Below are 27848 nucleotides of genomic sequence, written 5' to 3' on the forward strand. Positions count from 1 at the left end.
GCGTAATCTAAAGACACCATGAGGCAGGGGTTAAAACACAGAATTCCTCTTAGGGTATGTGTCCACTTTCAGGATGGCCGGCGGTATCGTCGGAGCGGTTTGCCGCTCTGCGGTAAGCCCCGCCCCCTTCTGGGACGCGATGATGCCGGATGTGTTCACAGCACACATCCGGCATCATCGCACCCATCACATAGGGTCCTGTGCTATATCTTGCAGCGTCGCCGCAAGATATACGGACATGCTGCGATCTGAAAAGACGCGCATGTCCGGAGTCGGAGGGCCGCCGCGTGCGTGTTACCACGCATAGTGGAGACGGGATTTCATTCAATCCCCTCCACTATGCTGTAACATCTGGACGCTGCGGCTCTATGCAGCGTCAGACACGCAGCGTTTCCTGCACATGGAAACATACCCTTAGGTTTTGTTTGCTTATAATGATTGTTTTAGAAACCAGTAGGTATCATTGCTGTGATTAGCTGGTGGTGAGCCCTGGTACCACCCGCCCCCTCCTGTGATAAGCAGCTCACTTTCTATAGACTTTGTACATAGAGAGTGTGGTGGGGGCAGGGTTAGCTTCCTCAGCTCTGCTTCATCGCTAAATCTAAAACCTCTGTGTGAGAATGACTGCACCCAGCAGTCTGAAGTGATGCATTATTGGGTTGAGCTTCTCTTTGCCTACACTGCTCTCAGATGAGGTAGCAAAAACCTGCCGACAGATTCCATTTAAATGGTTGACAGCTGCAGGCAGAACTCATATCTCGCCACTGCTGTTAGACAAAGATGCCAGCTATGTAATGCATCTGACATCTAACAGTCAAACGGTGCTCTCTCTCTTCTGAGCCCTGCCATGCGCCCAAACAGTGACTTTCCCCCACATACAGGGTATGGGTGTACTCAGGAGAAATTGCACAACAAATTTTGTGGTCCATTTTCTCCTGATACCCTTGTGAAAATAAAAAAAAATTGATTTCAAAGTAAACTTTTTGTTCATTTTTTCCTTCCACATTTAGTTCTCGTGAAGCACCTGAAGAGTTAATAAACTTCTTGAATGTGGTTTTGCGCACCTTGTGAGGTGCAATTTTTAGAATGGTGTCGCTTTTGGGTATTTTCTGTTATATTGACCCCACAAACTCACTTGTTTTTTGATATTTACTGCAATCATATATTTTGTACAAAGGAAGGAAATTAATAAGAATAAATGCAGGTTGTTGCTGTTTTGAGGGGTCTGGGGGAGCAGTAAGGCTGCTTTCACATATCAGGTTTTTTTCTTTCAGGCACAATCCGGCAGTTTCAGGCACAATCCAGATCCGTTTTTTTCTTACGCCGGATCCGTTTTTCTCCCATAGAGATGTATTAGCGCCGGATTGTGCCTGAAGGACATGCGTTTCATCCGTTTTGTGCCGGATTTGTCCCTTCAGGCTTTTTTGCCAGACACAAAAAACGTTCACTGCAACGTTTTTTGTGTCCGGCGAAAAAGCCTGAAGGGATGTTTCCGGCAATAAACGCATGGAACGGATGTGTGAATGAACGTTCCCGGCTACCAAATCCGTTTTGTAAACATTGAGCATGCCCAGAAGCTTTGTTTTTTATTTAGGCATGGGAAAAAAATCTCTCTCCTTCTCCCTCTCCTCCAGGAAGTCAAAAATCCATGCGGAGTAAAGAGAGCCGGATCCAGCTAAAAAACGGATCCGGTGCATCAGTTTTTCACAATTTACGCCGGATCCGTTTTTTGGCAAATTTGCCGGATTTAGCTTGAAACCAAAAACCTGATGTGTGAAAGCAGCCTAAGGTTGCCTTTAAAGCAAATTTGTCAGCAGGTTTTTGCAATGTAATCTTAGAACAGCAGGAGCTAATCCCTCATATGACCACGCCCCTTCCTCTGATAAGCAGCTCACTGTCAATAAACAATGTACATAGAGAGCTGTGTTTTGGGCAGGATTAAGCTGGGTTCACATTGCGTTCATGGTGTCCGTTAGACAGACTACGTTACACCGCGGCATAACGTGGTGTAACGCAGTCCGTTAACGCCGCCATTGAATGCAATGTCGGACGCATCGCTAGCGCATGCCCACAATGGGCGTGCGCTAGCGATGTGCCGTCATTGAGTGACGGACCCCGAGACGCGGGCTGCAGCGTTTCCGGGTCTGTCACCACTAGCGCAGATAGAGCTAGCAGATGCTCTATCTGCGCTAGCACGCTGCCAATACGGCACTTGCATTAATAGCAGCCCGTTAACGTAAGTGTTGAACGGGCAGCTATTAACGCAATGTGAACCCGGCCTAAGGCTATGTTAACTCTGCTACATCTAAAATCTGAACTGCACACAGTAAACTAAGTGACACATCGCTCGAATCAGGGTCTCATTTCCTACATTATGTTGCTCTCAGATGAGGTAGCAAAAACCTGCAGACAGAGTCACTTTAAGTAGCTCTGATGTGTAATTTATAGCTGAATCATGCTATTATTTGCAGCCGGGGAGACTACCATTGGGGACTCGAATGCATCCCACCAAAGCCCATCTGTTAATGTAAAAATTACACTCTGCCCTTTTTCTACGACAGGTAAATGAGAGACATCTGCCTTTGATCTGAGGCAAGAATCAAAATCACACATTCTATGGGTCTGTGAAAAATCATTGAAAGCACATGTATGCCATCTGTGTGCTGTCAACTTTTAACATTACAATGGGTGGGAGAAGATTTTCATTATACTTATTATTTTCGTGAGAAAATCACTGATGAAAATCGTTTTTTTTTGATGTATGAGAAAAATCATTGAATTTGGAATGTAGCCTTACTTTCAGAGATATTGGCATATTAGTTCCACTATTGAATGTATTATTGTAAACAAACTAGTTGACACCATTTTTTTTTTCTTACAGTCCATTGCTATTCAGAATTCTGTTTTTTGTGGACAATCCCCTCTCCCTTCAGGCATTTCTGGCTTCACGTACACATAGAACGGATTCTTGCTTCTGGATTCCACAACACGTCACTTTGTGTTGAAAGCTTTGGCATCTCGCCGCTGCTATAAAAGCTGCTTAGGCTCGGTTCACACCTATGTTCAGAAATTCCATTTGTCTGTTCTGTTTTTTTACATGAATTGTCTGCTCTAAAAAGGATCAACTGCATAACTGAAGTAAACAGAAGCAGGGGGTTCCAATAACTATTATGGGGTCCAAATGGCCTCTGTTGTGGGTCCGTTTTTAAAAACAAAAGTACTACATTATGCGGATCAATTTTTTTACAATTTCTTCAAAAAACAGGAGAAACTGAGTTCCCAAATGCAGTTGTGAACCCAGCCTGAGCCAGATACGACAACAAAGGGCTTAAAAACCTACCCTTAATATTGTCAGGGATCAAACCGACCGTAATCACTGGAAAATAGAACAACACTTTCACGATAAACGTCATCTGAAACTTAACATGCAGTGGAAAACGGAGGCTGTAATGTGATCATAAAACTGATCATTTAGTAAATATTCGAACAGATTGGTTTTCGATTTTTCACCCAAACTGTAGATCAGTCTTATTGGTTTCCCCTTTGGAACTTGCATTATTTGTGTGGGCATCCCTGATGTGGATATAAAGTTACTACGGATCTTTTTCTTCAATATTTAAGGCTGTGTGCCTTGTGATGCCAATATTTTCCAGTGTTACATCCTCTTCCAGTTCTAGAGGACATCTTGGCATAGGCATACAAATTGAATAAAAGACCGGGTGATAGCCAATTTTCATCATCCAATCCAGCAATACCTGGTAAAAAAAAAACCCAAGACAAAAAATCTTATTAAAATGATAAATATAAAGGCTTTGAGCAGCTTGTCAACTGTTTTTTTTTCTTATTTTCTTTCAAAATAATTTTTCAATTCTGTCAATAATCTGCTACTAAAGGGAACCTGTCACCTCACTTTTCGCATATGAGCTGCAGCCACCGTCATTAGGGGCTTATATAGAGCATTCTGTAATGCTGTAGATCAGCCCCCGATGTAACCTGCAAGAAAAACAGGTTATATTATACTCACCCAGGGGCGGTCCCGGGTCCTATGGGCGTCGCAGGTCCAGCGCCTCCTATCTTCATGCGATGACGTCCTCTTCCTTGCTTCTGTCGCTGGCGTACTTTGTCTGTCCTGTTGCGAGCAGAGCAAAGTACTGCAGTGCGCAGGCACCGGGAAAGGTCAAGGAGGCCCAGCACCTGCGCACTGGAGTACTTTGCTCTGCCCTCAACAGGGAAAATCAGTACGCCTGCGCCGGAGCCTAAACAGAAGCAAGGAGGAAGACGACATCGTATGAAGATGGGAGGCGCCGGACCCGGACACCCACTGGACCGGGACCGCCCCTGGGTGAGCATAATCTAACTTGTTATTCTTATCTTTCAGTTTACAGCGGGGGCTTATCTACAGCATTACAGAATGCTGTATATAAGCCCCTAATGGCGGTGGCCGCAGCTTATATGCGAAAAGTGAGATGACAGATTCCCTTTAACAGTAAGGGCTTGTTCACATGACCGGATAAAAAAAAATAAATAAATGGTTGGTTTTATCTAGAAAAGTGGGATAATTTTTCTTCTTATTTGTCATCCGCATACAATCGTTTTTTTACCAACAGCTAATAATCATGTAAAAAAAAATTTCTATGTTACAGAATTGTAATGTATCTGTAAAAATCAGATGCTATACTGTGGCATCCAATTTTTTTCTTGCGTCCATAGACTTGAATGAGTGAGTCATCTGATTTCCGGAAGAAAATTGTGAACGGTGCCAATCTTTTCACAAGCCGAATCAGTCAGTGAAAAAATTGTTCATCTACCACTGCCTTGCTGAATAACATTGGTCAGAGGGCTTTTTTTATTTATGGTGAGCACTCAGACCCAAAATACGGTCATGTGCACAAGCCCTTGCTATGATTATCTTCAAGAGAAATCCCCATAAAGGGGTTTCCTGGGACTTTAATATTGATGGCCTATCCTTAGTGACTCCAGCCAATCAATTGTTTCCAAGGATGGCGGTGGTAGCGCAACTGCAGAGCAAAGCTCTGTCAATGGAACAGTAGTCACGGTTGGGTACTGCATATTCACTCCTCATTGATTTGAATAAGGTCGATCTGTAGTACCCTACTGCGGCCACTGACCATTTTGGCCGCTAGAGTACAGGCAGCATGAATCAGACACTAGCTATGTTATTTTAGGCAGATATGTTTTGTTCTGAAACACTGATGAGGGCACCATGCTGGCTCATTGGTTAGCACTGTTGCTTGTGGTTCAAGACGAACAACATCTGCAAGGAGTTTGTATGTTCTCCGTGGGTTTCCTCCATGCACTCCAGTTTCCTTCCACACTTCAAAGACATACTGATAGTGAATTTAGATTGTGAGCCCCAATGGGCACATTGATGAGGATTTCTGTAAAAGCGCTGTGGCATATGATAGCGCTATACAAGTAAGCATAATAAATAACTGCTTAGTTTCAGAGAAAACATACTTTGAAAGGACAGGAAAGCTGACTACTCCAAGAGACAGGACCTTTGCGGCTTCTCCCCGCCTTACTCCCCTAGACAGACAAGTACGGTATATAGGGAGAAACCTGTCAAGGCTAGACAGTCCCAAACTTTCAAAGTAGGTAGAGAAGTTCAGCATACAGATACATCTCTGTATAAAATAGGCTTCTTTATTTCACATAAAATAAAAACCTTGGTACACACCATATGAAAAACTAAAACTGAGAACTAAGAGCAAGTAATTATGGGAAACAAGGTTTATACCAGTATTTGATCACTTGATCAATGACAGTGCTCTGAAACACGTTTGGCAGTCTTATTTTTTTTGTACGGTCGGTACCAAAGTTTTTTAATATTATATATAAGAAGAAGATTGTTCTATACGAACAAAGAGCCATATACCGGATTTCTCTACATTGGATTTTTCACCTTGTTACCCTCTAAGCTAGCCATGTATTGGACCAGGTTGAGTTTGTGATTGGGACCACAAGTGAGATTACTTTTTTGCTAACTAAACCCACTTTAATATTAATATGTGTGGGTAAAAAGGTCCTCATTTAACATCCACTTTACTTAGCAGCACTTACAAGAGAACTGTAGGTCTTGTAAAATCGTCTTCTATAAACTCGACCACTGGGGCACCGTAAAGCTATGGTGACGACCTTTAAACAAGTCAGAAAACAGGCATGTAAGACATGTAATAAACGGACTCTCTAAAAAAGAGTCTATAATCATATTACTGCTTTCATTTTAATTTAATTCCAATGGTAGTGTGCAACGCCTCTACGATTTTATTAATTTGCTTATGTGACCATGCTACATAAAGGCTGTGTGGAAAATGTCTGTATCAATGTCTATTTTATTGCATCTACCAAAACCAGCCCAATTTTACCCAGTAACGTAAAGGAAACTTGTACTGCTCGTCACCAGCCTAAGTGTAATCCCGGTATTTCATTTCACCTCGTCAGTATAACTCAAGTCAGTTTTGGATGAAGGGCTCATATTCTTCTGCATATAAATCGGACGACTGCAAGCCGATAAAAAAAAAAAAAATCAGATTGCACTCGGACTAATGTTATTCACTGGTTTAGTGTTCATCTCCAGTATTTTTTCTCAGATCGAACTGAGAAAAAAATTGAAGGATGCTGCGAGTGGTCGCGTATATTGGACGAGACTCGCCAAAGCAAGTCAATAAGTGCGAGTAAAAGTGTAAGCTCCACATTGGGGAAAAAAATTCCTCCACATAAGGCAATCAGACTAGTTCCCTGGATCAACGTCCTATCAATGAATCTAGTATATATAACCTGTAACCTTATACTTTTCAAAAAAGGCATCCAGTCCCCTCTTAAATTTAAGTAATGAATCACTCATTACAACATCATACGGCAGAGAGTTCCATAGTATCACTGCTCTTACAGTAAAGAATCCACGTCTGTTATTATGCTTAAAGGGAACCTGTCACCCCCAAAATGGAAGGTGAGCTAAGCCCAATAGCATCAGGGGCTATCTACAGCATTCTGTAATGCTGTAGATAAGCCCCAGATGTATCCTGAAAGATAAGAAAAAGAGGTTAGATTATACTCACCCAGGGGCGGTCCCGCTGCGGTGGGCGTTGTGGTCTTGTCCAGGGCCTCCCATCTTCTTACGATCACGTCCTCTTCTTGTCTTCACGTCGCAGCTCCGGCGCAGGCGTACTTTGTCTGCCCTGTTGAGAGCAGAGCAAAGTACTGCAGTGCGCAGGTGCTGGGAAAAGTCAGAAAGGCCCGGTGCCTGCGCACTGCAGGTCTTTGCTCTGCCCTCAACAGGCCAGACAAAGTAAGCCTGCGCCGAAGCCGCAGCGTGAAGACAAGAAGAGGACGTCATCTGATGAAGATGGGAGGATACGGATCGGACCGCAGAGGGGAACGCCCCTGGGTGAGTATAATCTAACCTCTTTTTCTTATCTATCAGGATACATCGGGGGCTTATCTACAGCATTCCAGAATGCTGTAGATAAGCCCCTGATGCCGGTGGGCTTAGCTCACCTTCCATTTTGGGGGTGACAGGTTCCCTTTAAACCTTTTTTCCTCCAACCGCAGAGGATGCCCCCTTGTCCCTGTCTCAGGTCTATGATTAAAAAGATCATCAGAAAGGTCTTTGTACTGTCCCCTCATATATTTATACATTAAAATAAGATCACCCCTTAGCCTTCATTTTTCCAAACTAAATAGCCCCAAGTGTAATAACCTATCTTGGTATTGCAGACCCCCCAGTCCTCTAATAACCTTGGTCGCTCTTCTCTGCACCCGCTCTAGTTCAGCTATGTCTTTCTTATGCACTGGAGACCAGAACTGTGCACAGTATTCTAAGTGTGGTCGAACTAGTGACTTGTATAGAGGTAAAATTATGTTCTCCTCATGAGCATCTATGCCTCTTTTAATGCATCCCATTATTTTATTTGCCTTAGTAGCAGCTGCCTGACACTGGCCACTAAATGTGAGTTTGTCATCCACCCATACACCCAGGTCTTTTTCATTGACGGTTTTGCCCAGAGTTTTAGAATTAAGCACATAGTTATACATCTTATTACTTCTACCCAAGTGCATGACCTTACATTTATCCCCATTAAAGCTCATTTGCCATTTATCAGCCCAAGCTTCTAGTTTACATAAATCCTCCTGTAATATAAAATTGTCCTCCCCTGTATTGATTACCCTGCAGAGTTTAGTGTCATCTGCAAATATTGAAATTCTACTCTGTATGCCCCCTACAAGGTCATTAATAAAAATGTTAAAAAGAAGAGGGCCCAATACTGACCCCTGTGATACCCCACTGCTAACCGCTACCCAGTCCGAGTGTGCTCCATTAACCCCTTCATGACCTTGGGATTTTTCGTTTTTCCGTGTTCGTTTTTCACTCCCCTCCTTCCCAGAGCCATAACTTTTTTATTTTTCCGTCAATTTGGCCATGTGAGGGCTTATTTTTTGCGGGACGAGTTGTACTTTTGAACGACATCATTGGTTTTAGCATGTCGTGTACTAGAAAACGGGAAAAAAATTCCAAGTGCGGTGAAATTGCAAAAAAAGTGCAATCCCACACTTGTTTTTTGTTTGGCTTCTTTGCTAGGTTCACTAAATGCTAAAACTAACCTGACATTATGATTCTCCAGGTCAGTACGAGTTCATAGACACCTAACATGACTAGGTTATTTTTTATCTAAGTGGTGAAAAAAAAATTCCAAACTTTGCTTAAAAAAAAATTGCGCCATTTTTCGATACTCGTAGCGTCTCCATTTTTCGTGATCTGGGGTCGGTTGAGGGCTTATTTTTTGCGTGCCGAGATGACGTTTTTAATGATAGCATTTTGGTGCAGATACGTTCTTTTGATCGCCCGTTATTGCATTTTAATGCAATGTCGCGGCGACCTAAAAAACGTAATTATGGCGTTTCGAATTTTTTTCTCGCTACGCCGTTTAGCGATCAGGTTAATCCTTTTTTTAATTGATTGATCGGGCGATTCTGAGCGCGGCGATACCAAATATGTGTAGATTTGATTTTTTTTTTATTGATTTATTTTGATTGGGGCGAAAGGGGGGTGATTTAAACTTTCATATTTTTTTTATTTTTTTCACATTTTTTTAACTTTTTTTTTTTAACTTTTGCCATGCTTCAATAGCCTTCATGGGAGGCTAGAAGCAGGCACAACGCGATCGGCTCTGCTACATAGCAGCGATCTGCTGATCGCTGCTATGTAGCAGAAATGGAGGTGTGCTGTGAGCGCCGACCACAGGGTGGCGCTTACAGCCACCGGTGATCAGTAACCATAGAGGTCTCTAGGACCTCTATGGTTACCATCCTGACGCATCGCCGACCCCCGATCATGTGACGGGGGTCGGCGATGACGTCATTTCCGGCCGCCCGGCCGGAAGCGGTAGTTAAATGCCGCTGTCTGCGTTTGACAGCGGCATTTAACTAGTTAATAGGTGCGGGCAGATCGCGATTTTGCCAGCGCCTATTACGGGCACATGTCAGCTGTTCAAAACAGCTGACATGTCCCGGCTTTGATGCGGGCTCACCGCGGAGCCCTGCATCAAAGCAGGGGATCTGACCTCAGACGTACTATCCCGTCCAAGGTCAGAAAGGGGTTAATAACCACCCTTTGTTTCCTATCCCTGAGCCAGTTCTTAACCCACTTACACATATTTTCCCCTATCCCCATTATTCTCATTTTATGTATCAACCTTTTCTGTGGCACCGCAAAGTTACCGCAGTTCATTGGCTGTGAACTGCAATAACCTTAGCGACGTCTGCGCTCGTCACAGCAAGCGGATGCACATGCTATTCTGTGTGTTCCAGCGGTCATGGTGAGCGTTCACATTACTGATATCACTGCTCATCACAGCCTCCCAATGTAGCAGAGTCAAGGATCGTCATGGGACCTCCTTGTTATGGTTTTACGGGGGACCCCCTTGGACTATTTTATTTTTTAATGGTATTAAATGGGTAAACGAGGGTCAGGGACTTTTTTTTTTTTTTTTTACAATTAAAGGAGTTTTCTCTGTTTATTTCTTTTGACTACAGGGTTACTAATGGGGATGTCTTATAGATACCTCTTCATTACTAACCTCTGGGCTTGATGTCAGCGGACATTACACAGCTGAGATCAACCAAAAAACAATTACCCCATTACCCCAATTGCCAATGCACCCAATTGCCAATGCATCGTGAAGAGCCAAGGCTAAGCGCCATAATTGGCACATCTAATGGATGTGCCATTTCTGGGGTGGCTGAGGGTTGGTGTGATTAGTCTGGGAGGAGGCAACTATCCATGGCCCCTTTCCCCCTATTAATATCAGCCCACAGCTGTCAGTTTAGCCTTTGCCAGTTATTAAAAATAGGGGGAGACCCCTTTGTAATAACTAGTAGAGGCTACAGCTGTGAGCTGACATTAATACCCTGGGAAGATTCATGAATAGTGTCCCCTTCATAAAATAATAACAGCAGCCCCCAGCTGTCTGCTTTCCCTCAGCTGGTTATTAACAATAAGGAGGGGTCCCACGACTTTTTTAAAATTATTTATTTAATAGGTTTAAAAAGGCTAAACACCCTTTAGTGCCACATGAAAGACAATAAAGGGTGCTAGTTTATTATATGTAGGGTAGGCTTATGACATTAAATATCTACAGGACATCTATCCTATCTATATCTGTAGGAGATAGTTTTCTAAGTAATAAAGCAATCTTTAAATCACTGAACTGAGGTATGTAAAAACTGATGTTCAAACCACATTGCATACATACTCATGTCATACCGATGCTACTTGATAAAAATCACATTGTACTCGCATGACACTCGTCCTACTTTTCAGGAACACGGGAGCGATTTTATTTATGCAGATGAGTGTGAGCCCTTAAAGAAGACCTTTGACCAGTTTAGCATGTTAAACTGGCCACATAATGGAATAGTGGCCCCAGAGCTGAATACAATCTTTTTTTTCTTTTTTAATTTCTCCTCTCTTGTAAAGTTTAGGTTATGATTTAACTTCAGAGGGGCGTTACCATATATTCTTCTCTGGGAGCCTGTAGTTTGTCCCCTGCATGACGTTGACCAATCTCAGCCCTGATTTCTGCAGCTACAGAGTAGTATAGAGTAGAGCGTCAGTACATACACTTCAAAATCTCGTCAAAAGGCAGGCAGTGGAGACAGGGGTGATCACAAGCACTTCTAAATATCCTCTAAGGCACTGCTCCCCAACTCCGGTCCTCAAGAACCACCAACAGGTCACGTATTCAGAATTTCCTTAGTATTGCACAGATGATGTAATCCTTGCCTTTCCAAGTAATGCAATTATCACCTGGGCAATACTAAGGAAATCCTGAAAATATGACCTGTTGGTGGCTCTTGAGGACCGGAGTTGGGGAACACTGCACTAAGGGCAGTCAGTGGCAGTACAGCAGAGATAAGTGTGATAGCAAACACTCCCTATTGGGTCAGTTGTCAGTCTCCCTGATCAGTCCCCCAGCCCTCAACGTCATCTTCCTGAAAAAAGGAAATGGCATGCACTGTGCGCCAGCTGACATCTGCTGGCCAGTAACCGGCAACAATAGGGAATATTTCCAATTGGCTCCTTTTGATCACTGTGACCCTATCACAGTGATCAAAAGAAAAACCAAAAAGGGTAACTCAAATCCCACTTTGTCGCCCCCTTAGTTAGATAAAAATTCTAAAATAACAAAAAAAAATTCTTCAATTTCGTTGCAGTTGGGGTTAGAGTTGTGTTACAATTGTTTTTCGCATTTAAAAAAAAAAAAAAAAAAACAACAACAAAAAAAAACCTGATATGACGCCTAGCGTTGAGAGCAAGTCCTCCCTATTCCAGTTTGCATCGGGTGCACGGAGTATTGCAGATCCCCATATGTTTTCTTTTGGGTGTTTAACCCCTTAACAACCAGAAATATTTTTGGTTTTGCATTTTCATTTTTTGCTTCCCTTTCCCAGAACCATAACTTTTTTATTTTTTGGTCAAAATGGCCATGTGAGGGCTTGTTTTTTTGCAGGACTTGTTGTACTTTTGAATGACATCATTGGTTTTAACATATCGTGTACTAGAAAGCGGGAATAAAATTCCAAGTGCGGTGAAATTGCAAAACAAAGTGCAATTCCAATTTTTTTTTTTACTATGTCCACTAAATGCTTAAACTGACCTACTATTCTCTGAGTCATTATGAGTTCATAGACACCAAACATGTCTAGCCTCTTTTTTTTATCTAGGTTGGAATTTTTTTTCACTAAGTCTGTAAAAAAAAAAAAAAATTGCGCCAATTTCCGATACCCATAGCGTCTCCATTTTTCATGATCTTGGGTTAGTTGAGGGCTTATTTTTTGCATGCCAAGGTCTTGAGTACATATATACGAATTCTGGAGTGCATATATCACTGGTGTTTACTATAAAGGTCGGCGTGATAACAGGAGAAGTGTATAATTGGGTGTCGTCAGCATAGAGATGGTACTGGAAACCAAATCTACTGATTGTTTGTCCAATAGGGGCAGTATACCAAGAGAAGAGGAGGGGGCCTAGGACTGATCCTTGAGGGACCCCAACAGTAAGGGGAAGGTGAGAGGAGGAGGAACCAGCAAAACATACAGTGAAGGAGCGGTCAGAGAGATAGGAGGAGAACCAGGAGAGAACGGTGTCCTTGAGGCCGATGGAGCGGAGCATAGTGAGGAGGAGCTGATGATCCACAGTGTTGAATGCTGCGGAGAGATCCAAGAGAATTAGCATGGAGTAGTGACCATTAGATTTAGCTGTTAGTAGGTCATTAGAGACTTTAGTGAGGGCAGTTTCAGTAGAGTGTAAAGAGCGGAAACCAGATTGAAGAGAGTCGAGAAGAGAGTTATCAGAGATAGCGGGTAAGACGGGAGTGGACCAGGCGCTCGAGGAGTTTAGAGATGAAGGGAAGATTAGAGACAGGTCTATAGTTAGCGGCACAGTTTTGATCGAGGGATGGCATTTTAAGTAATGGATGTATGATGGCATTTTTAAATGAGGAGGGAAAAATACCAGAAGTGAGAGAAAGGTTGAATATTTTTGTTAGGTGAGAGGTGACAGCCGGGGAAAGGGACTGGAAGAGATGTGACGGAATGGGGTCACTGGTGCAAGTGGTTAGGCGAGAAGATGCAAGGAGCCTGATTACTTCTTCTTCTGTAACTGGTTCAAAGTCAGAGAGTGAACTAGATGCAGTGGGGGAGGGAGGACAGTGCATGGTATGAAGAGATTGGGAGATGATTTCCTGTCGAATGTGGTCAATTTTGTCTTTGAAGTAATTGGCCAGATCGTCAGCGCGGAGATCTGTGGTTGGGGCCTGCACTCTTGGGTTGAGTAGGGACTCGAATGTGTCAAAGAGACATTTAGGGTTATTGGACTGTGAGGTGATGAGGGCGTTGAAATAGGTTTGTTTGGAGAGGTGAAGGGCAGAGTTGTATGTTTTTAGCATGAACTTATAATGGATGAAATCTTCGGGTAGATTAGATTTTCGAGTCCGCGCGATTGTCAGGATCTATATGTACAGGGTTGTGGGGAACACCGCTACTGCAGCGCCATACATATATGGCACGTTGGGAAGGGGTTAAGTTTGGACTTCATATTATATGGCCTCATGTCTTTAATGGAAAACTTCTTCAAATCTATGCATAACAACTGGCTTTTCTTTTCTTTTTTTTTTAAAAGGCAACAATAGAGAGCTCCATAGGAAAATATAACATCTAATTTTTACGTTATTAGCACAAAAAGGCCAAAAGCGATCACAACTGGTTTAGTAGACCACTCTGCTTATTATGCAAATGCTTTTGGGTATATCTGGTGAAAAACAAACAATACTTACACCTCCCTCTGATTCACTGGGTTCTTCTGGAAGAATAATCACCTATTAATACAAACACAGTTACTGCATTATTGCCCAATGTAAAGAAATTCAACTTTTGCTTTAATATATAAAAGTATGAATTATGTAATTTTTATCATTTAAAGGGAACCTGTAATGTCAAAAACGCTATTAACTTGCAAATATGAGGTTTAATATGCAGTGGAATCCCCTCAATTCTAACTTCAACACTAACCCCAACACACCCCTAACCCTAATCCCAACTCTAGCCATAACCCTAATCACAACCCTAACCCCAACACACCCCTAACCACAACCCTAACCCCAACACACCCCTAACCCTAATCCCAACCCGAACCCTAACCACAACGCTAACCCCAACACACCCCTAACCCTAACCACAAGCCTTATCTTAACCCTATTTCCAACCCTAGCCCTAATTCCAACCCTAACTCTAAGGCCGGAGTCACACATGCGAGAAACACGTCCGTGTCTCGCATGTGAACAGCAAGCTCTGGCACTGTGGAGCGGAGAGTGCGGCTCTATGTGTTCCTATGCGGCCGCACTCTCCGCTCCACAGTGCCGGCGCCAGAGCTTGCTGTTCACATGCGAGACACGGACGTGTTTCTCGCATGTGTGACTCCGGCCTAATTCCAACCCTAAGGCTATGTGCCCACGTTGCGGATTCGTGTGAGATTTTTCCACAGCATTTTTTAAAAATCCGCAGGTAAAAGGCACTGCGTTTTACCTGCGGATTTGCAGTGTTTTTTGTGCGGATTCCTATTGAGGAACAGGTGTAAAATGCTGCGGAATCTGCACAAAGAATTGACATGCTGCGGAAAATACAACACAGCGTTTCCGCACCATGGGCACAGCGGATTTGGTTTTCCATAGGTTTACATGGTACTGTTAACCTGATGGAAAACTGCTACGAATCCGCAGCGGCCAATCCGATGCGGATCCGCAGCCAAATCCGCACCGTGTGCACATAGCCTAATTCTAACCCTAACCCTAGTTTTAACCCTAATTCTAGCCCTAACCCTAGTGGGGAAAAAAAAATTTTTTCTTTATTTTATTATTGTCCCTACCTATGGGGGTGATAAAGGGGGGGGGGGTCATTTACTATTTTTTTATTTTGATCACTTTTGGAAGATGGCGGCGTCCATGGAGAAGGAGAAGACGGACGGACACCGGGAGGCTCGGTAAGTATGAGGGGGGTGGGATCGGAACACGGGGGGGTGGATCGGAGCACGGGGGGAGCGGACAGGAGGAGATCGGTGGCGGGGGCAGATCGCGGTCTCCAGCCATAGCTGATGCTATTTGCAGCATTGGCCATGGCTGGATTGTAATATTTCACCAATTTTCATTGATGAAATATTACTATCGCTCTGATTGAAAGTGAAAGCGAAACATCACTTTCAACAGCCAATCATAATGATCGTAGCCAAGGGGGGGGTGTGAAGCCTGGGCTCAAGTAACACTCCCCCTGTCCCTGCAGGTCGGGTGAAATTACAGTTAACCCCTTCACCCGACCTGCAGGAGCACGATCCGACCATGACGCATATGCTGCATCACAGGTCGGATTGGCACAGGTTTTCATGACGCATACGCTGCGTCAAAGGTCGGGGAGGGGTTAAGTTCTCTCTGAAATAACACATACCTGGCTGTAATACTCATTTTGCTTGTGGTTTGGGCAGCATGAATCAGCTAACAGGTTCCCATTCTATAGGAAAACCTTGTAGGTCTGTTTTTATGGCGTACTTAGCAGTATGAACATACCCTTTTGGGTTTTGGCTGTTCTATCCGTGGTAAGGGCTTAGTGACATGCTCCGGAAGTTTCCTTTTCCGTACGGCTTCTTCATTTGCAGTTTCCACATGACTGTTTGGTCCTGCAGAGTCAGTCTGTGAATTCTCTGCCTCCTGTTAGAAAGAAAAGCTTTTTACTTCATGGGAACAGCCTTAACCCATTGCCTCTGCAGCTAATTTTTACATTTTCCCCTCCCTTTCCACCAAAAGACATACCTTTTTTATTTTTCAAATGTATTAAATATTAAATATTTGCGCTCGGTTCAATCCCTCATTGATTCCATGGATAGCCCATCATAATAGTAAAACCTTATAGCATATAAATGATGGCAAAGGGTTAGAATCGTGCTTTGCCTATATTTCGCGTGACCAATAAGGCTAAAATGTGAGTTAAAAAGATGAGGGCACTTAAGTTAAAAACTGGATTAGATTACCTGTTCCGCCGCGATGCTTAATGAATCACTAAGTGCTTCCAGTATTTTAATGTCGTCGTAGCAAAAAAATCTGTGCTTAGTGGTAGGAGGTTTTCTCTTGAGTGTGAAGACCCTGGGCCCTGCCCCGGCAGGTGGCAGATATCACCCAGGAGTCGTCACCAGCGTGGAGCGGAAAAACTATGCCGCTGCCGCAAGTGGCCGCTAGGTTCACTGTAGGTACAGGACCTTGCGTGACGTCACGGTCACGTGATTACTCACGTGACTGGCTATAGGAAGCAAAGTGGACCAATTCCTACACGTTTCAGAATAGACGTATTCCTCCTTCAGGGATGCTGGTGACGACTCCTGGGTGATATCTGCCACCGGCCGGGGAAGCCCAGGGTATTCACACTTAGTGATTCATTAAGCATCGCGACGGAACAGGTAATCTAATCCAGTTTTTAACTTAAGTGCCCTCATCTTTTTAACTCACATTTTAGCCTTATTGGTCACGCGAAATATAGGCAAAGCACGATTCTAACCCTTTGCCATCATTTATATGCTATAAGGTTTTATTATTATGATAGAAATATAAGGATTTTTGTGTACTCACCGTAAAATCCTTTTCTCCGAGCCATTCATTGGGGGACACAGACTGTGGGTGTATGCTGCTGCCACTAGGAGGCTGACACTAAGTGATACAAAAAAAGTTAGCTCCTCCCCTGCAGTATACACCCTCCTGCTGGCTCTCAGCTAACCAGTTCGGTGCAAAAGCAGTAGGAGATCAATAATAACATATGAGAGTATAGTATATCAAATTATATATGAGAGTATAGCATGTAAAAAAAATAAATAAAAATATATATATATATATATATATACACACACATACATATACATACACACACATATATATAAGCATGGCATGTGAAACTATATATGAGAGAATAGCGTGTTAATTATAAAAAACAAGTACAAACTAATAACAGGGCGGGAGCTGTGTTCCCCAATGAATCGCTCAGAGAAAAGGATTTTACGGTGAGTACACAAAAACTCCTATTTCTCCTTCACCTCATTGGGGGACACAGACCGTGGGATGTCCCAAAGCAGTCCCTGGGCGGGAACAACATCAGAACAAACCCTGTGTAACGCCACTTACAAGTGCGCCACCGCGGTCTGCAGAGTCCGCCTGCCCAGACTCACGTCTGCGGAGGTCTGGGAATTATGGTGCTTCAAGGGTGCATGCGGGCTGCATGAACCCGCAAAGCTGACAGATGCGCTTTGCTGACGCCTGGTGCCTAGAACCCCACGAACCTCGATCGATCGAGTGGAGTGAAAATAGGCTGACGTCTAACACGGAAGGACTTCTGGATGTGTAAAGAAACCACCAGACTAACATGGCCGAAGACACGGCTAAGCCCTTCCTGAAAAACGCCAGGAAGCCCAAATGAGGTGTCCATCCTCTCAAAGGACACCATCCTCGACACGTACTTGCTCAGGGCTCTCACATTGTCCAGGGAATGGGGCACCCATTCCGTTTTGTGGACTGGAGCTGAAAGAGAAGAAGGAAGAACGATGCCCTCGTAACAGTGGAAGTACGATACCCCCTTGGAAACAAGGGATGGGGACGGACTGAGGACAACCTTGTCTTGATGGCAATAAGGAAAAAAGATCTGAAGGAACAGAGCGGCCAGCTCTGAAGATTCGTCTGAATTGACCTGGACAACGCGGATGTCCAGGATCACTGGGGCGTTCCTGTTTCCTAAACACCCTCGGAACTAGTGGGAAAGGCGTGAAGGAGCTGGTATAACAGAAGAACCAGAGCATGCACAATGATGGCTATTGGGTCTCGAAGCCAAATCATGAACTGGAGTACATTGGCGTTCAGGCTGGACGCCATCCGATCTACATCTTCCGGATGAATTTCCCACTCACTTGAGGCGAGATCCTGGCGGCTGAGGAGAAGCTGCCGCCCAGAGCTGTACTCCTGGAATGAGTACTGCCGAGATCACCGGATGATAGATCTCGGCCCATCAGAGAGGGTGAGGTACGTAGGTCAAGGTCTCTGACCGCGGGTACCTGGTAGATGGTAGATGTATTGCACAGCCATGATAATATCCGACTGAGTTTGGATGGGGAGACCTGCCAGAGAGCATTGGGCCTGCTGCAGGCGCAGAGGTACCGTTGGGATCCTCAGAAAGAACTGATCGGGAGACTGGATTCCCGAAATAACCAGAGGCCTTGAGCTGGGACGCTCCGTAGTTACTAGCAACCATTGAACCAGAAGAAGGGATCTTCCCCAGATGAGAAAGACGCTCAAAGATTATCCTTTGTAAACCTGTTTGACCTGTAGAAAAAAACAAGCGTAGCGAAGGGAACTGCCTCCATTGCTATTATTCTACTGAAGGATACTCATAGCAACTCGGATGGAATGAGGGCAGGTACCGATTGGGGCTGAAATTCAGCCCTGTCTTGAGGACCCGCGTCTTTTAACGACATAGCAGAAGAGAGAGCCCACAACCAGACAGGCCATTCTGGCATTTGCCAGAATTGCCGGATGGCCATTCCGGCCCAGAAAGAGGGGATGAGTGACCAAGTGTGGGGGCTCCCTGTTGAAGGACCACGGCCTTGTTTCAAGGGAGGACTCCAACCCTCTGGAGGTGTCCAGCATCGTCCTTACAAAAGGATATCTGCTGGGCTGGAAACGAGGAAGACCTGTCTGAGTCTATCAGCTAGCCCAGGGAAGGAAGGGTATCATAAGGTACATATGTATATAGACGGGTTCAGCGTAATCCTGGAAGGATGGTTGGAAGTCGACCAGATAGGAGAGAACGGCCACGCACCCAGAGTGCCAGAGGGGCATGACAGCCGTCATGAAAATGGCGAACACTTTGGGAGCAGTAGCAAAGCCGAAGGGCAAGGTCATGACTTGTGAAGGTAAGCATCCCGAATGTCGGTGGATGCCAGGAAAAAACTCCAGGTTTTCCTATTGAAGTGATGGCTGAGTAGGGGAACTCCATCCAAAGGAGGATGACCTTTTCGAAGCTTGTTAGAAGTTAGAGTTCCAGGATCGGTCTTACCTTTCGGTCCTCTTTTTGGAACCAAGATCCCTCAGATCTAGACTGTCCTGGACAACCCTTCCACTGTTGGTTGGCTCCTTAGGACCCTGCTATCCTTTGTGCCCACGTGGGGAACACTCCCAATTATTTACCGAATAAGCGACCACTCTGTAAGGAAGTGATGACAGAGGCTTTTTTTTTTTAAAACGCAGATTATGCTTCTGTTCTCTGATCCATAAAGCTGAATGAAATGGGATTCGCTGCAGACAGCGTCGTGCAACTAGCCGCATTCAAAGAGGCATGCACCAGAAAAGCCTCCCGCTCAAGAGATTCGAATGGCCCGCTGTACTGTCTCCGGAGGAGAGATAATTGATCTGAAACAAACAAATATAGACCAGCACTGGAACCATCAGTAACAAAAAACTTCATAGACCAGGCACTCTATGGTGAGGTGTGTGGCATATTGTACATAGGACACTCCTATGTGTTGCGGACACTACTCAATCTTTTTGTAAATTAAATAAGCTAAGTTGTCCGACCAGTAGACCATTGGTCTGGTAACCCGTGTGGGCTAAGGAAGGGTAAAGCGCTGAACTCGATGCCGCAAGACGGAACGAGTCATTGTCTGACAGTCCGTGGCATTTTTAAAAGATGATCCATCGGGCAGGAAAACTGGTAGGCGCCAGAGATAAAAAGGATGAACTCTCAATCAACCAACCTCTTAACAGGGAGGTGGAGAGGAATCGTCCGCTTCCTCGTATCATCCGCTAAATAGTGGCGATGCAGAGGGGAACTGCTCGGACGTCAAAAAGAAAGGCATCTGTACAACTATGATCAAGTACCCTGGAGGGCAGGGTTGACATCAGGCCCGGTGGTAGCAGAGTATACGTAGAGGGGACACTCCATGTGCTCATTTGCTGATGATGACATGAGGAGATCGGTGTCCTTTGAAGGACCCGTCGCCCTTAAAAAAAAACAGTTAAACCAGGCATGGCACCTCATGACGTTTGAAGAAGAGTCTGTTTCTAGAGCAAGTCCATTTGCGATTATTCATTGTGTTTACTATTGCGCTACCATGGTGTTCGCCAGTAAGTCGCTTATCCGGACGCTCACTGTCCAGGAAAATTGCAAATGCACTACTAAGGGTTTCCGTTTTTGAGGGACCCTGGGTGATCTAGAGGAAGACCTTGTCAAATTACAGAGATTGTGGCCTAAATGAGCGAATCGATCCTGTTCTGAGGCTCTGGCGTACGATAAGTCCAGATCCAAGGCGATGTCTGATTCATATGCGGAGTCTTGTTCCTCTAGAATATATGTGGCCCCTGCTAGCCTAAAGCTCCCATGTAGGGGAGGATCTATGTATATTGGTCTTGCGAGCACGTCAAAGCCTGGGGGATCAATCTCTTGTCAGAGAAGCCATGGATTATGCCAGATGCGAAGCCCCTTGGGGGGAGCTAGGTACTCTGGGAAGAGCTGGGATCGGCGGCGGCGGTGGAGGGCTCTTGTGCTCATTTGAACTAAGTACTGTGTTAAAGGCGGCCGGCTTCTGGCTGGTCATGACTTTAAGAGCAGAGAAAAAACTGGTCATGAGTCTCTTTAAACTAGGAAACCTTTAAGACCAGGGAATGCTGGTCATGTGTCTTTAAGGCCAGGAAATGCTTGGCGTGTGCCTTATAGACCAGGGATTGCCATTCACTTGCTGGTCATGTGCCTTTAAGACTAGAGATTGCAGGTCGTAAGCATTAAACAAAACAGGGAACGCTAGTCCCTTTTATGCTGCCGGTGCATACGGGGAAGGGGTGCGGAGGGAGGGATTGCTGTCTCCTTACCCGGATTCTGAGTCCCCCTTCTGGAATAGCGCTGTTTTCAGTGTTGAATACCCCCGATGCATGCAGCAGCCACTTCCGGATGAGCATGTGTCTGGAAATGGCAGGAGGAAGAAGATGGCTGCCGAGAATAGAGTTCTCGTCCTGAATGAGAGGCGCCAGAATAAGGAGGCGGAGCCTGAAGCGCGGCCTAATAGGGGGCGGAGATCCGGGTTGCAGCCTACACAAACCTGAAGCCGGGGGCTAAATTTTTTAAGCCAGCCGGCGCCGAACGAGGGAAAACGGGGAAAGAAGCCGCCGATTGCGCAGAGCCCTCCACCGCTCGAGCCCCGACACTTACCCCAGTCTGCAGCTTTGTTCAGCAGGTCAGCTGCTGTTTGGACGGTGCAGGGATAGGAAAAGTCCTCAATCCATCATCCCTTTGGAGGTGGAGACGAACCGTCCGCCTCCTTGTACCATCTGCTTTTCATGGTGGTGCAGTGGGGGCTGCTCGGACGCCACGCTGGAAAGTGCCTCTGAACAGCCGAGGGTAAAAGCTGGTGGGCAAGGCTGAATGTCCGGCAATAGGCCTGGCTGCAGAAGAGGATACGTGGAGGTGACACTCCAGTGCTCGTCTGATAAGGGAGGGGGGAGATCGGTGCCCTTGAAGGGGCCCGTCGCCCCTAGAATCAGCTCAGGCAGTGGCTTCCCGCGTTGCAGGAGAGGATACGGAGAGGTAACACTCCCGTGCTCGCCTGTTGTTGGATGGGGAGATCAGAACATGAAAGAATCCGTCGCCCCATTCGTCCGTTGTAAAAGGTAAAAAGGTAAAAGTAAAGAGTTCTTTGGGTCTGAATAGCAGACCCGTCCGTGTGCCTCCTACGGACACTAAGCAAGAACTGGTTAGCTGAGAGCCAGCAGGAGGGTGTATACTGCAGGGGAGGAGAGAACTTTTTTTGTATCACTTAGTGTCAGCCTCCTAGTGGCAGCAGCATACACCCAAGGTCTGTGTCCCCCAATGAGGCGAAGGAGAAATAGGCAAAGCACGATTCTAACCCTTTGCCATCATTTATATGCCATAAGGTCTTACTATTATGATGGGCTTTCCATGGAATCAATGAGGGATTGAACCGAGCGCAAATATCTACCTTTTACATTTGTCTATAGATAGTGGGACAAAGGAGTGGTATTGTCTCATTATTTGCAGCATGGGCTCCAGCTACGTTAGCGCCACTCGTGATTGATTATTTCCTTTTTCATTTTTCAGTACTATTTTTCGGTTATGTTGTAGGTTTTTGAATGACACAATCTATTTTAACCACACAGTTTAGTGAAAAAAGGGGAAAAAATAATTCCAAGTGGGATGAAATGATGGGAAAAAATGCAATTCCGCAATTGTTTTTGACCTTTTGCTTTTATGGTGTTCATTGTATGGTAATAATGATTCCCCGTGTCAGTAGGATTATGATGATACCAAACTTGAATAGATTTTTATCTTAAGTGGTGAAAAAAATTCTGAAATTTGTAAAAAAAAAAAAAAAAAATTGTTTTAAGGGTCCATTTTCAGAAACTTGTAACAATTATATTTTTCTGTCAATTGAGCTGTGTGAGGGCTTATTTTATATGCCCCGAGCTGACAGTTTACTGATACATATTTGTTTTAATGGGTTTTATTGCATTTTTATTTTAGTGAGGTGCGGTGAGTGAAAAACCACAATTTAATGGTTTTTTTTTCCTTTGTCTTTTTAGGGTGTTTGCGATATACAGGTGCATTTATGACCCCAGCCTTATTCTAATTTACTGAGATAATGATTTTTTGTATTGAAGAACTGAAATCAATAAACAAAATTAGAACAACATCAAAAAGTTTATTGATTTCAGTTCTTCAATACAAAAATTGAAGCTCATATTATATAGAGTCATTACAAACAGAGTGATCTAACTCAAGTGTTTATTTCTGTTAATGTTGATGATTATGGCTTACAGCCAATGAAAACCCAAAAGTCATTATCTCAGTAAATTAGAATAAGGCTGGGGTCATAAATGCGAGTGCAATGCAAGAAACTTGCGCGAGTCTCTCACCTCAATACCCGGCAATAGATGTTTAAATGTCGCTTAACCCCTTAATGACCGCCAATACATCTTTTAACTGACCTGAGATATAAGAGAATAGCATCCCCACACAGGTGACAATCCCGCAGCTGTTGGCTGGACACTACAGCTGACAACTTGCTGCATCAGCCACGATCAGTGTTTGCACCATCCATATCGGTTTAAAGGGAACCTGTCACCCTCAAAATCGAAGGTGAGCTAAGCCCACCAGCATCAGGGGCTTATCTACAGCATTCTGGAATGCTGTAGATAAGCCCCCGATGTATCCTGAAAGATGAGAAAACGGTAATTAGACCTACCGGTAATTGTATTTCCAGGAATCCATCCTGACAGCACCATTGGAGGACGTCGTCCTTGCCCTCTGTGGAACAGGAACAACAAGCGGTTAAAAGGACCCTCCCCACTCCACCCACCAGTGATTTCCTAAGTACCACATCTGGATGGATGCAAAAAGAGTTTATTAATATCTTTACACTAATGTTACATCACATTAGTATATAATACAATCTTGCAGTGGGAGGGAACTAGTAGTGCTGTCAGGATGGATTCCTGGAAATACAATTACCGGTAGGTCTAATTACCGTTTTCCAGTTCACCACCTGACAGCACCATTGGAGGAATTCCAAAGAATGGTAATCTAGGGTGGGACTACTGCATGTAATATTTTTCTACCAAAGGCTAACTGTTCTGATGAGACATTTAGTTTATAGTGTCTGGCAAAGGTAGAAAGACTGGTCCAAGTTGCTGCCCTACAAATCTGCTCTGCTGATGCTCCCCCTTTCTCTGCCCATGATGTAGCAATAGCTCTAGTTGAGTGGGCTCTAAGGATATCTGGGGGATCTTTCCCTTGGGCTGTATACGCTAGATTAACAGTAGTTTTAATCCACCTTGCAATGGTTGATTTTGCTGCTTACCTGGTTGATCCTGCCCTCCTTACCGCTTCCATGCGGTGACCGTGCCTCAAAGGCCTCTCCTGAGGCCGGCGCTGCTGCTGGTGTCCCGAGCTCTTCGCGCCCGGAAGTGACGCGGCCGGAAGTGACATGGACGCTGTATCTGGAAGCGGACGTGCCGCTCATGCAGGCTGCCGCCGCCGCTGATGAGAGCGAACGCCGCTGATGGAAGCGGCCACTGTGCTGGAAGCGGCCGCCGCACTCACCCCCCAGTAGACAGGCGCCCAGACCGAGAGCCCCCTGTACGGAGGAAGCGGACCTGACCCCAGGAGCAGCGCTACACTGGGGAGGCTGAGGGACCCCCATGGCAGGTATCAGCAGCAGATATTCGCGGTGGAAGGGAAAGGCTGGGCCCCCCGATCTCCACCATCTGCACAGCACCATCGGAGAAGCTTGCCGTTCCTATCCACAGTGGGACAGGGAAAACACTGGTGGGTGGAGTGGGGAGGGTCCTTTTAACCGCTTGTTGTTCCTGTCCCACTGGGTCTCTCTGACCTTTCCCAGCTCCTGCGCACTGCAGTACTTTGCTCTGCCCTCAACAGGGCAGACAAAGTACGCCTGCGTCGAAGCCACAGCGTGAATACAAGAAGAGGACGTCATCGTAAGAAGATAGGAGGCCCCGGACCGGACCGTGACGCCCATCGGACTGGGACCGCCCCTGGGTGAGCATAGTCTAACCTCTTTTTCTCATCTTTCAGGATACATTGGGGGCTTATCTACAGCATTACATAATGCTGTAGATAAGCCCCTGATGCTGGTGGGCTTAGCTCAACTTCGATTTTGGGGGTGACAGGATCCCTTTAACCACTTAGATGCTGCTGTCAACAGTGACTATATCATATAAATGGTTAACAGAGTGTGGGGGCTTCTTTATTCCAATTGGTGCCCTCAGATCATGATTGTGCGGTCCTGATGTTTGCCATGGCAATTCACATCCAAATAGCGGCCTTAGAGTCTGTCGGCTACAGTGACCTGTTCAGAAGTTAGCGACATTTAGGTGGTAAAAATACACATTTTCATTTGTCATGTCACTTTGCATTAATTCCTGAAAAGCACCTGAAGGGTTAATAAACTAACTGACAGCAGTTCTCAATATGTCAGGGGGTGTTTTTTAAAAAAATGGTATCACTTTTGGGGGTTTCTCTCTATATGGGACCCCTAAAGTCACTTCAAACCTGGATAAGTCCCTAAAAAAAATAAATTTTGTAAATTTGCTACATTTTTAAACCTCCTAAAATGCTAACAAAATAAAATAACATCTTACAAATGGTGCTGATGTAAAGCAGACATGTGGGAAATATTATTTATTAATGTTTTGCTGTGGTATGACTATATGGATTCAAAGTTTAAAAATTGCTAATTTTTTTACATTTTTCTCAAATTAAAATAATAAAAATAATATTTTTTTTATAAATAAACACAAAACATATCGACCTAAATTTACCATTATCATAAAGTATGTGTCATAAAAAACAGTCTCAGAATCACTGTGATTTGTTGAAGCGTTCCAGAGTTATTACCACATAAAGTGACATGCCCCTTGAGGAAGGTACTACTACCGAAACGCGCGTCGGGGTGGGCGGGTGACCCCAGGAGACTGTTCCATCATTAACAAGGTATTGTTTGTATACTATGATCTAATTCACTATGATTATGGCATTGAATTGCTTGTTTTGCACCTTTGCCACATGGCAATATATATCTATTTATTGTGTGAATACTATGTCTTCTAGATATCTGTATACCTTGTATCCAGGGGGTCACCCAACCTTGGGCAATTGTTGATGCTGGTTACATCTGTTGTCATCTTTTAGCCCCATGTATCCGTTTGTTTGTATAGAATTTTTTACAATATATGTTTAATAAAGTAGATGATGTTTTTGGATTTATGACTGCTTGGGTTCTTTAGATGTTAGTATAAAGTGACACTGGTCAAATCTCAAAAATTTGGCTCCGTCACTAAGGGGTACAGGGTTAAATTGGTGGACCATAGTCATTTTCATCCAAAATCCCACATATTGATTGCTTTGTTTGTAAACTGAAATGATGACTGAGCCTTGGTTTGTAAAGTGACTAGACCTCAAAGTATTGGGCTGTTCCCAACACTGCAAGAGGAAAAGCAAGTCTACGCTTTATTGGCAAAGGAAGGTAAACGCTCAAAACTGTTCGTCCTTTCCAACCATGTGGTCCCCGTTTGTCACTTAAAAGTAACCCTACCATACCATACACATCCCTATGTGCAGTGTCCCTCTTTAATGTAGGCTCTATATACTTACACCAAGTGTATAACCTTCAGTTAATTTCCACGTTTGTCCTGTCATCTTGTAGAAGCGCTCCTCTAGGTTTTTAAGCTTTTTGTCCTGCCGTGGTTTTAAAACATTCTTACTGTATTCACTTGCCTGTCATCGAGAGAGAAGTGCCGTTATTCACTTATGACACCAAGTGCATGTATGTAGGACACTTAGGCAAGAGTAGACAAGATTTTAAGGGCAAAGTATAGCCACATACACCTTAATAATAATTTTATTATTATTATTGTTTATTGTTTTAGCATGTTGTGTACTGTAAAACAGGGTAAAAATTCCAAGTGCGGTTAAATTGCAAAAAAGTGCAATTCCACAGTTTTTTTTTTACCATGTTAGCCAAATGCTAAAACTGACCTGCCATTATGATTCTCCAGGTCATTACGAGTTCACATGCATGTAGAGGAGCGGCGGAGACACCATCACGTGTTTCTCAACGCAGGCAGTGAATAGCCAGGCCTTTCCCCGGGAAGGAACAACCAAGGGAAGGGCAGCATCCAATAAAGGAAAACATACAATAAAGGAAAACCACCTATGCCAAGCATGGTATCCATCCCCGAAACAGCTGTCTGTGGATGGATACCATGCTTGGCATAGGTGGTTTTCCTTTATTGTATGTTTTCCTTTATTGGATGCTGCCCTTCCCTTGGTTGTTCCTTCCCGGGGAAAGGCCTGGCTATTTACTGCCTGCGTTGAGAAACACGTGATGGTGTCTCCGCAGCTCCTCTACATGCATATGCATATTTGGGGGCAGTGTTCTGGATCACTGCGTTGAGAAACATGTGATGGTGTCTCCGCGGTGTTGGATGTTTTGGTCTCCACGAGGTCAATCATCCGTGCCTTTATATTACGAGTTCACAGACACCAAACATGTCTAGGTTTTTATTTATGTGGTGAAAATAAAAAAAAAAATCGAAACTTTGGTGCCAATAAAAAAAGGCACCATTTTTTCTGATCTTTGGCTGGGTGAGCACTTATTTTTTGTGTGCCAAGTTGACGTTTTTATTGATACCATTTAGGTGTACATACGATATTTTGATCGCCCGTTACTGCATTTTATTGCAATTTATTCTAGATTTATTTATTATAGATTCTGAGCGCGGCAATACCAAATATGTGTATGTTTGATTTTTTTATTGTTTTATTTTCAATGGAGCAAAAGGGGGGGGCGTTATTAGAACTTTAATATTTTTAATAGTTTTAAAAAATTTTTTTAACCTTTTTGTACGCTTCAATAGTCTCCACAGGAGACTAGAAGCTGCAGCACTTTGATCGGCTCTGCTACATACAGGCGATGATCAGATCGCCTGTATTTAACAGAAATGCTCACTTGCTATGAGCACCGACCACTGTATGGCGCTCATAGCATTCTAGCTATGACAATCAAAGAGGTCCGCTGGAGACCTCTGGTTGTCATGCCAACCCATCGATGATCTGAGATCACGTGACGGGGTCACCGATGGGCGGGATTTCCATTGCGCTTCCGGAAAGCGCAAGTTAAATGCCGCTGTCAGAGATTGTCAGCGGCATTTAACTAGTTAACAGCC

General features: G+C 44.4%; 1 protein-coding gene across 2 annotated transcripts in view; it reads right to left on the reverse strand.

Moving 5' to 3' along the window:
- Nucleotides 1-1141: 1141 nt before the first annotated feature.
- The window catches only part of UBXN8 (UBX domain protein 8), a 65908-nt gene continuing 39201 nt past the window's right edge, over nt 1142-27848 (reverse strand). The window contains exons 4-9 of one of the 2 annotated variants that reach the window (XM_069742285.1): nt 26275-26397; nt 16686-16763; nt 15633-15773; nt 13854-13895; nt 6082-6156; nt 1142-3755 (exon numbers count right to left, since the gene is read on the reverse strand). In XM_069742285.1, the coding sequence (XP_069598386.1) occupies nt 3594-3755; nt 6082-6156; nt 13854-13895; nt 15633-15773; nt 16686-16763; nt 26275-26397 (621 nt within the window). In that variant the 3' untranslated portion in view covers nt 1142-3593. The remainder of the gene's footprint in view (nt 3756-6081; nt 6157-13853; nt 13896-15632; nt 15774-16685; nt 16764-26274; nt 26398-27848) is intronic. The other variant, XM_069742291.1, reaches the window with a different exon arrangement.

Source organism: Ranitomeya imitator, chromosome 1, assembly GCF_032444005.1.
Source record: "Ranitomeya imitator isolate aRanImi1 chromosome 1, aRanImi1.pri, whole genome shotgun sequence".
Lineage (NCBI taxonomy): Eukaryota > Metazoa > Chordata > Amphibia > Anura > Dendrobatidae > Ranitomeya > Ranitomeya imitator.